The sequence below is a fragment of the Gloeophyllum trabeum genome (assembly GCF_000344685.1).
Source record: "Gloeophyllum trabeum ATCC 11539 unplaced genomic scaffold GLOTRscaffold_00012, whole genome shotgun sequence".
NCBI lineage: Eukaryota > Fungi > Basidiomycota > Agaricomycetes > Gloeophyllales > Gloeophyllaceae > Gloeophyllum > Gloeophyllum trabeum.
Genome location: NW_006920421.1, coordinates 23,579 through 33,647, shown reverse-complemented (window position 1 = coordinate 33,647; position 10,069 = coordinate 23,579). Strand labels below are relative to the sequence as shown.

Here is a 10,069-nt window from a genome sequence, read left to right as displayed (position 1 = left end):
CGAATCGGCGAGCCACTTGATGCCGACGCGCTGACCGACCTTAACGGGGGAGTGCGCGGTGTGCTCGCCGATGGCGACAATGACGCCAACGCCCTCGTGGCCGCCGACGAGCGGATTCTTAGGCTTGACGGGCCAGTCGTGCTTCTTTGCGTGAAGGTCGGTGTGGCAGACACCGGTGTAGGTGAGCTTAACGAGGCACTCGCCTGGCTCGAGCTCGGATGGCTGACGGACGGGGTAGTCGGTCCGAATCTCGACGGCGGCGCCCGGGGCGGGAACGACTGCGGCGACCTGGGTCTTTGGGATAGAGACGTTCGACATGATAGAGCTCTCGAGGATTAACAGTGCGTAGAGCTCTGATGAGAGGCGAGTTGGAAGTGTGAAGAAGGGGAAAGACGAGGAGAGGCTGGGTATTTATAGGCATGAAGAGGCTCCCTCCCGAAGCACACACTTCACATCGGAGCGGAAGGCTATCGGCGTTGCGTGCGTAGCGCGCGGGTGGCCCGTCTAGGCAGGTCGACCCTCGAGCTCCAGCTGCCTCCAGCTCCGGTGTTGCGGCGACCAAGCGACTACATACACAGATTGACATATCCTTCCTATCGTGCCCGATCGACTTGTCAGATGATGGTGCAGCGCAAGCTTGTTATTTCACGCCTACATCATCTGACAGCCGGCGTGCCAGGGTCCATTTCGAATTGTGGCGAGTATTATCGACACTCAAGGGCCACCAACGTCGGTTAGCACAGCGGGGGGCCTGGTCTTCGTCTGGCCTTTCTCCAGCTGTGCGCCCAATGGCGATGCATGAGCCGTACAGCGCAGCCTCATGTCTCGTAAGATGAGAGGGCAGCTGGAGGTGGGAGGAATGGCTGGACCCGATAGAAAGCAATCCAGGCCCGTCTGCGGAGGGAGACGGACTGGGCAACCTGATGCAGGACCCCTGAAAATACCGATAGATGCCGGTGCAGGACTTGATTTTGTCATGTCCGGACTTTTTTTGGCGCGCCCCCGCCTTTATGTCCGGATAAAATACCGGCATCGGCCAAGGTCGGATCCATGTCCGGACTATTGCCCCGGCCTCTAGGAAACAGCAAAAATCACCCGTTGTAGTCCACAAGTCATTCTAGACACTAGATACTAGGGTGTATGTATGAAAACCTGAAATGTGCATAGTCTGAGGTAGAAAGTTCAATAGATAACGGAAGAGCCTTCGGGCTTGAGATCTCCAGCATGCAAAGAAAAGACGTGGCAGGCAAATGAGTGATTCGGCAGGCATTGTGCATTGCCAGGGTCTGAGAGACAGCGCGAAATACCCGCCCGTTCATGGCTTCGTAGCCCTGGACGGCGAGATACGATACCGCCGCGATATTGGAGGCATCTGGCACCCAGCTGTGTCTTCCATGTGTGCCTCCGGATTTCAGCGTGATACTAAAAACTGTATAATTCCGTGCAAATAAGGGGTACCCGAGGGTTCACAACTACGGAGGCATGTCTATCCTTATTCGGTGAGAAATACCATACCGGGTAATGATAATGTACTAGTCGCGACGAAGTGGCAGGCTGCTGACCATGTCCGGACTACAACCGGCCTCACTGCTGGAGTGCCGTTGGTGTCCGGACTAAAAAACCGGGTTGGACGGCTGAGACCCCTACTTACGTCCGGACTGGCTCCGGCGTCCTTCGCCCGAGGCGCTTTTTTTGTCCGGACTGGCACCGGCATCTATCGGTATTTTCAGGGGTCCTATCCGTCTGCGGTTATGATACAGCGTGATGATCGAGTCCTTCACCTTCTCTCTCCATCCCTCTGCCTCTCTCGTGTTCAGTTCACCTCCCGTCTCAGTTGTCTGCGACGCAATTCGCCGCCGCGTTCTGTTTCCCCCAGGTTTCCGCGAAGACATGAGCACATGTGTGAGTTCTCCCACTCATCCTCTGGAACCGATCCAGAAGCTAGGAAGATCCTCAGGATGACCTCGTATCACCCAAGCGAGCAAGGCATGCGATGCAGCTTGTAAGCTCGCAAAAACGCATGGAGCTGCGCTGAAGGCGATGGTGCTCCTTACCGCGCCCCTAACCTGAGCGAACACTTACAAGAATCAGATTCTTTCGCGGCTGGAAAACACTTCTCCATCTTTCCCCGAGGAGAGCATTCGACCGTGCCCGCCGCCTGATCCCTTGTTGCGCTTTTCTCGAGAACGCTCGGTTCTCGCGGTCGTCGCTGCTTCAGGGACTGTTCCCCGTCTTCTGCCACGGTCTCCGAGCTCCCCTCGTCAAGCTCTCCGTGTTCAAACTCGTCGGGGATGGTAAGCTCTTTTTTCTGCTGTGTAGCGCCCCAGCGATTGATGGGTCCTATTTGGAGGCTCGTCAAGTAGCCTGCAGACGCCGAGACCAGACCCACAAAATCTGCTAACGACTGCGTCTACCGGGCAGCTTCTCGGCGTACAGCCCGCAAGCGGTCGGCATGCCCAACCCACCGCTTAGCGATACAGGTCAATGGCCACCACCAGGAATGACTCCGATCCTGCCGGACAACTGTCATCTTCGTCGTCTTCGCGTATTCTTCTCGCATCGCACACAGGACAGGAACGGCCTGCCTGGTCGGAAATTTGCAATCGCAGACGGCTGACGTTTCGCGGTACGCATCGGCGCTGCACGATGGCGGAATCGCAGAGTCTTGGCTTTGCTACCCATTCATCGGCTTTGCGTCCGCTGCGCGCTAGAACCCCCCTTCCCGAGAAACGTGTATGGAACGCGAGGCACCTTATCGGACGAACCGCTGAAAAGAGGTCCCGTGCTGTCGCAGAGGCCACGACGCGCAGGGATCCATTCTTCCTCGAAGCTCGACTACCGGTGACGTACCTTTACAGGCGGCGGAGTGGACAGTACCCCCAGGTCTTTCGGCGGGACGAGAGAGCACCCTTCGCCCGTAACGTGCGTGGAGTGGGCGTAGAATCGATCGCGATACGAGATGGGTGGTGCTTAATCGGAGATGGCGCACTCGAGAGCGGGCGTTGATGACGAGATACCGCATTGTATGTGGATAGCGTGTCTTGAGGAAGCCTCACGGGCACAATCTTCATGTGTGTTTTCTGCAAGCGCAGTGCATTCCCAGCGCCTTCCGCTGATGTATCCGATATATGATAGAAGCCGTCAGATGCCCATTGTGCAAAAGAAGACGGACGATAGGGCTCCACGAAGACACACGCGTCGATGTGCCGTATCAGACGCGGTTCTCGTGGGCTGTACAAAGGGAGGTATCTGTCGCTCGTCCACAAGCCCCGACGGCGTTTTGCGATATATGTCGTTCTGAGAAGCGTCGAAATCGATACCAACAAGAGGACCTTGCCCCGAGTGTCTGCGTCCAGATCTTGACCATGATTTGGAACGCAAGACACACTTATTTATGAAAATACAGGTATACATTCAATCCGCTGTCTACATCCGCATCCTCATTCGAGCCAGCACTCCTTCGTGTATGAGTGCATCACTTTTCCTTGCTCTCAGGGACGCCGGTTGGTTTGGAGGACGGGCTGTCCTTGGGCTTTTCACCGGTGCGGCCCGGTTGTCCTTCGTGGCTCTCTTTCCCCGGAAGAGCTGGGACCTCACCGCCGCGTTCGTCTTCACTCGGGGACTCTTCCCTGTCGTCAAGTTCTCCGTCCTCAAACTCCCCGTCGTCGAGTTCTCCTTCTTCAAGTTCATCGCCATCAAGTTCCCTGTCATCAAGCTCGCCGTCCTCGAGCGCGCCATCCTCGAACTCTTCGTCTTCGAGCTCTCCATCTTCAAGCTCCCCATCTTCAATGTCTGCTTCTTCATCCTCATCGTCGTAAAGGTCGAAGTCGACCCCCTCCTCGAAGGTGTCATTCCTCGCCTTGAACGTCTCCACCTCGTCCCAATTAAAATCGCGAGAGACTCTGCGCAGGACTTCGATATCCTCTCGGAAGATATTGACTCCCGCGCGAATGGTAAGACTTTTGATGCATTGCGTACCGTCGCAGCGCTGATAAGGTGTTACAAGGCGATCCAGAAAGTCGCCCTGGTCTTGCTCGGACAACCGAGACGATGCCCGGAACCAGACGCCTTCCAGGTCGAGCGACTCGAGTTGGGGGAACAGTGGCCGCCTATACCAGAGATTACCGACGGGTTTCTGTAAGTAAAGACCCATGGGGAATACGGCTGTGCCTCGTTCCGAAATGCCAAGTGTCCTGATGGACGGCATCACCTGAAAAAGCGCTCTCCAGGACTGTGTGGATATTTCCGTGTGGGCGCGAGCATTTCGTATGGCCAGTTGCTCCACGGCCGATATCCAGGGCGCGGTACGGGTCGGTCCGAACTTCGTGCGCAGTAGATCAATGACGCGATATTCTTCCCATTCCTCAAAGTTGTCGAAGATGATGTAGGTACCGACTTGAGGTGGACAGGCAGGTACAGTCTCGTCTGGCGTCAATGCCACATGAAGGCTGGTGGGATTGGGGGCATACAACGTGCATCCCCCGAACGCCGTCCTGCCGTCGCCCTCGAATCGCCGTCTCACCAGCTCCATGACCTCCGGCAAGTCGTCGTCACAGAGAATCGAGAGACGCACGAAGTCAACGTGCGGCATCGATACGAACGCGAGGAGCTCTGCTTCGCCGACGCTTTGAATCGCCATGTCGACGCGACGTAATCCTTCCAGGCAAGTGGTCTGGACTATAGCATTCTCTTCCGCGGTTGGTAGCAGGTTCACCTTGAGCTCGAGAGACTCGAGGTGAGGAAGGTGGTGGAGAAGCTGTATCACTTCGCCGGTCGTGGTGGAGACGCAGACGCCTGCAATTCGTAGGCTGGTAATGGAGGGACTTAGCAGCGCCCTGAACTCGTTGAAGTCGAAGTTCGTGACGTCGAGGTGTCGCAGCTTCGGCGACGCGAAGCAAGATAGATCAACGGGCTCGTCGCGGTCCACCCTTTCGATCTCAAGCATCTCTAGGATCGACGCGGCCCCTTTCCTCCGTCCATCCAATGCACGTAACGCCTCCGAAGTCGTCTTTAAGCTGAGAGACCGTACGCGCGATATTTGGTTCATGACGACCGCCAGCTTTCTCCCATCGGCCTCCGTCGACAACGAGCCGGCTACGGCGATGGGCAAACGCAGTGTCCGTGCTAGCATGGTCCTCACCGAGTCCAGACTTCCTATCCATATATTCCTCCAATGGGTTGCGTTGTGTACAGTTGCCTCTCTCCAGCTGCGACATACGTGGGTCGCGGCGAGTAACCCGGTGGCACTCGGTGGCACAATAGCCCCCGTGGCAGCGTCGGTACCGTCGCCCGTCCCAAATTTCACGATCTTTGAGATGAGCTCATACGAGAGATTAGCGAAGTTGCTGCGAGAAATGTGTGAATAGGACATGTTGATTATTCGGTCGTGGATTTGCGCTAGAGAGAATTTAGTCAATGTTTGACACCGACGGAAGGTAGACTCGGAGGACGTACGATATGAGACTTGTTGGATAAATCAGGCCTCGGTGGAGAGTAGGCGTTGATGTAGGGAGTTCCCGTAGCGTGTCGTTGTGGGACAGACGTCAGAGAGAACAATGTTGTGTCGCTGAAAGGAGGCGGAGTTGGCGTCCCAACTCAGTGCTTGTATGCTGCTGATTGGTCAAAGGGGTTCTCACGCCACTCACCTGCCCAATGGCACGTCCAACAACGCGTCTGTGTTCTTTCGAGTCCGAAGCGCACTGCTGGTAGGAGCTGATGAGTGCTCTCGTTGTATTTTATACCACATCCGGGCATATTAAATTTAAATGCTAGCGCCGCGTGTACAGTCCGCGTTACATTTTATATGGCACCACTGTTACAAGGATGATATTCTTCTCGTTATTAGGAGGCGCTGTCAGCTTGTTCTTCTGTGTCTGGTGTCGTTAATTTGCTGATAAGTCCTGTCCAAGCCGTTCAGGAAATATTTTCGGTCGTGGTAGAGCGGCATGCGATATATATTTTTTGAGTTACTTGATTTCCAGGGAATGCCGGTCCACTAGGCAGCAATGATTAAACCAAGGAATCTCTCATTGCCCATGAGCTGGGTGATGAACGTCTGTTTAGCGATAATGAACATTTCGTACGCAATCAAAGCTTCATCCACAAGACTGGTACGAGTGACTGTTGGCCTGGCGAGTCATGGTTATTGATATGGACGGACATGAAGTGAGTACCACCGTCCTCAAATATGTACTCGTTACTGAAGATACGCCGTGGATTGCAGACCGTGGAATGCCAGGCGCGACTCGATTTTGGACGCACTTACACTTCCGCCCGCCTCATCCCATGCATATGCTGCCTGGTTTTGACATCCATGACCGTGGATGTGCTAGTTCTTCCCTGAAAAAGCGGAAGCCTTCGCAGCCAGTAAAGTATTTTGATGCGAAATACTCTTGATCTTTACCAAGGGGGACATTGTTACCTTTTGTTCAGCGTCTGTGCGATTTGCATTTCTATCCTGCCTCGTGTAGCTTGAGTTATCCGAGTCCGAGTCCGAGTCCATGATCTCGAAGGTCTGTGCTTCGAGTCGAGGAGAGTCCATGCCAGTCAGGGAACGACAAACATGATGGACGCCACGTCAGAACGTACATTATCCATTTCATGCCCTCGCTAATGCTCTTAGTAACCTGGACGCCAGCGGGGCTGATGCTCACGGTATCCGTTCCCCGCCGCTCCCAGCGACTCGGTTGGTTGCTTGTCGTCTGCAAAGATCTTGTGGCAGAAATACTGACCGGTTTGTTAGCCGTGTCTTTGGGATCTGCGTAGCTTTCCGTGCACACGGATGTCTGCGACTACGCACCTGTTTCCGAATGTGCATGATTTCTGCTTTTTTTGGCTTGGTGTGGCAAGACCCTGAACCATATATACCGGCGTCGTCGCGTCCAGTAAGGTTGTTTGCTTTTGAACGAACTTATCATACACTCATACACGAACGGTTCCCCGTCGTCCGAGGCTCCTTGGGTGCTTGGAACCGTGAATATCCTGGCTTTCAGTACACCGCACCCCACGGACTCACATGCGTCCTGCCGCGGATATCCCTGACCCCGAGCCGTATTCCGCTCATGCTGCTCACTCGAAAACCGTATCAAGAACATGGACAGAGGTGAGATCACATTCACACAGCCCGAGCAGATATTCCTGCACGAACGGCCTGGCACTCGCATAGAAACTTCGGGGTGTAGAACCCCCTCTCCTCTGTTTTCCTCCCTCTCCTCCACCTATCCTTCTCGCTCCCAACCCCATCCCGCTGATCCCCAAGCCACAACAAAAGATCAGTCCGAGTACGAGTCGACGGCATCGCGCAGCGATTTGTCGAGCCGGTCCTTCTCCTCGTTGGCGGCCGTCTTGTCGCACGGAATGAGGTTGATGATCGCGAGCGTGTACGTCTGGCGCATCGTCTGTAAGTACTGCACTAAGGCGGCGAGTGAGGGAGGAGGAAAGAGGAAAGAGAGACCGGGGAGGGGCAGCAAGAGGAGAAAGCGACGCACGTCAACGCCGCGCTCGATGGCGACCAGCGCGAGCCGGAACGGCTCCGCGAAGCCGAAGGGCGCGAGTAGGCCGTGTTTGCCGATTATCTGCGCAGCGCCGTCAGGTCAGCGGGCGGAAGGAAAAGGGGGACGTACGACGCTCAGGAGCGCTTGGTGGACGCGGACGAACTGTGTGCGGAATCAGTCTGCGAGAGCAAAGAGATGGAAGAACCCACGTCAGTGAGTGCGGTGACGATCGCCTGGCAGGCCTCAGTTCCGACGGAGGCCTGGCGCCTCTCTGCGCCGCCTCTTCCAGAACCAGTGCCCGACCCTGAAGTGAGGCCTCCGCCGGTGTCGAGCTGGTGAAAAGAAGAGAAGTGAGCAGTGGTAGGGGGAGAGTGGAGACGCGGGCGTACGCTCTGTACATCGGCGACGGCGCCCGTCACGGTGATGACGATCTCCTGGAGGGAGTTCAGGATCCTCTGCTTGCCATTCCTGTTAGGGTCGCAACGCTCAACGCAAGAATAGAGGGGACGTACGGGCGCGGAGGCGACGGCGTTGGTGAAGGAGACGGCCTCGACGGTGGAGCGGAGGTCGGCGGAGAGGGTGGTGACACGCTGGAGGTCGCGCACGACGACGTTGCTGCTGCCGCCGTTGCCATTTCCATTACCGCCACCGTTTCCGTTGCCGCCGTTTCCGTTGCCATTGCCGTTTCCGTTTCCGGAGCCATTGCCGTTACCGCCCCCGCGTTGGGCGAGAGCGGTGAGAGCGGTGAGGGCAAGGGGGAGGAGGAAGAGAAACTTCATTGCGGGGCTGCTTTGGCTTAGTGAGATGGAGTACAGGGGATGGAGGGTAGACTTTTATACGGTCGATGAGGTGCGTGGTTTGCATCGCGGGCGGTTTGGCCACTGCATCCCCTACATGGTGGATTGCGAGTGATATCGCACCAGCGGTATTGAAAATTCGGTACATGGCTGAGTGGAAGACTGGATCGACACAGGCTGACCTGCATTGCGGCAGTGGGATGCGTCCGTGCACAAGGCGACGTCCAAGTGGCGCAGACTGGACAGATCGCGCTGGCGCATTCTATGTGGACGTCGAGTGACGAATATATCCAAACGCAATGAGCAAGGAAGCAGCCACCTAGTACAAGAGCTCACAGAGTTTAGCGCGGTAATGGCCAAGGTGACCACGAAATGTGATTGGCCGCAAGTTACGCTGGCGTTTGCGTGACGTCACATTCAGTTCCAGCACTCCGTTCTCCGATTGGGTACTCTGCGTGGACTGTGACATGCTCTCTTCACCCTACACTACCAATGTGCCTGTCAAGACAGCCGTTCCTCCTCTGGCGACTTGTCGTGCTCTCCGACGACTTTTCGCATCGTACTCCGTGGAATATCTGACTCAGATTATCACCACGGACGGTCCACATGGATACTTTCTTGTCGCCGTTCTTTCCTGTTCATCCGCCCTTCTTTAGCTGCTGTAGAACCTGCGACTACCCACCGGATGTCGACGTCGTGGAACTGTATTCCGCAATCATACACGGTCTCTCATTTTTGCATACTACTCCGCTTTACACCCCCGCAAATAAGGCGCACTTGCATTCAAGCTCCATGGAAGACCTGCTTCCTGCTCCACGTCCTGAGTTTGTCCATCCCCTTTCCTTCCCTCGACGACTCGTATTATCTCAATGCTCAGCCCAGCCGTCTTCGACACTGGGCTCGCGGCCGCATGATAGGTGATCCTTGGCCGTCAAAGGTGCCATCGCTGCTGGGGCTCAGTAACCTACATCGGTGATTCTGTGCATTGATATCAACTCGCCTGCTCGTATCCCTCTCTCTCATCCTTCCTTCCTTGCGACAACCCACACTTGGGTCCCATCGACGCACGCGAGGCTTAGAACCCCTCCGTCCCCTCACACCGTGTCGGGGTCTATCTATATCGAGGATTTCTATTTATGTTCTCATCCCCGCCCTCGGAGGCCCCGTTTTCTCCGTGATGTCAGCTTCCTTATCCGACCGCTGTGTTACCCCGTGGGCTCTGCATATACGCTACGCCCAATTTCCCTTCCCGCAGACAATCCACTCTTCTCTTCCGCGCGTCCTGTGGAGAGTACCAAGCCTGGGCACGCACTGAAAGCCCCGGTGCGGGTGGTCAGCAATGTTTGAACAGGGTGAGGCGGCAGGGAACGGTCAGGGAGAGAACACCGCCGTTCCGTACTTATTGATACACCCTACATTGCGGCGAATGCTGAGCTGCGGTAAGTGCAGTGCCGGTATAGGCTGCAGTCTTCACCTCCGAGGTCCTGTGCTGGGATTTCAGTAAAATGCCTATACATCCATTTACGGCAGCTGCTACGACTGGGATGTGATGCTAAGAATTAGAGTAAGGATAACACTCCTCTTATGAATTGTGTCATTGGGTACCGCGTCCCAGTCCATGCCGTTTGACCAATTTGGATGGGATTTATCAGCACATAGACGACCATAAGATGCCAGAATTCCACCATACTCAAGGCAAACAACCTACAGCGCGTCCTAACATTGATGAGAGCTTTTATCCTGTAGCAGTGAAGACATACGCATAGCGAACGGCAGGAG

The 10,069-nt window shown here is 55.6% G+C and overlaps 3 protein-coding genes across 3 annotated transcripts; all 3 read right to left on the bottom strand.

Annotated features, from left to right (window-relative positions):
* On the bottom strand, positions 1-318 carry GLOTRDRAFT_46670 (uncharacterized protein; the record flags this gene model as incomplete). Its single annotated transcript, XM_007870507.1, has 1 exon — positions 1-318. A coding segment is annotated over one exon (318 nt), but the record flags the coding sequence as incomplete, so codon positions are not given.
* Positions 319-3,475: 3,157 nt separating this feature from the next.
* Positions 3,476-5,371, bottom strand: GLOTRDRAFT_131660 (uncharacterized protein; the record flags this gene model as incomplete). Its single annotated transcript, XM_007870546.1, has 1 exon — positions 3,476-5,371. One exon carries the CDS (start codon positions 5,369-5,371, stop codon positions 3,476-3,478), a length of 1,896 nt encoding a protein of 631 aa, XP_007868737.1.
* Positions 5,372-7,271: 1,900 nt separating this feature from the next.
* GLOTRDRAFT_131659 (uncharacterized protein) lies at positions 7,272-8,272 on the bottom strand (the record flags this gene model as incomplete). The annotated part of the gene is made up of 5 exons (XM_007870545.1): positions 7,272-7,574; positions 7,623-7,655; positions 7,703-7,825; positions 7,883-7,948; positions 8,006-8,272. 5 exons carry the CDS (start codon positions 8,270-8,272, stop codon positions 7,272-7,274), a joined length of 792 nt encoding a protein of 263 aa, XP_007868736.1.
* Positions 8,273-10,069: the final 1,797 nt, after the last annotated feature.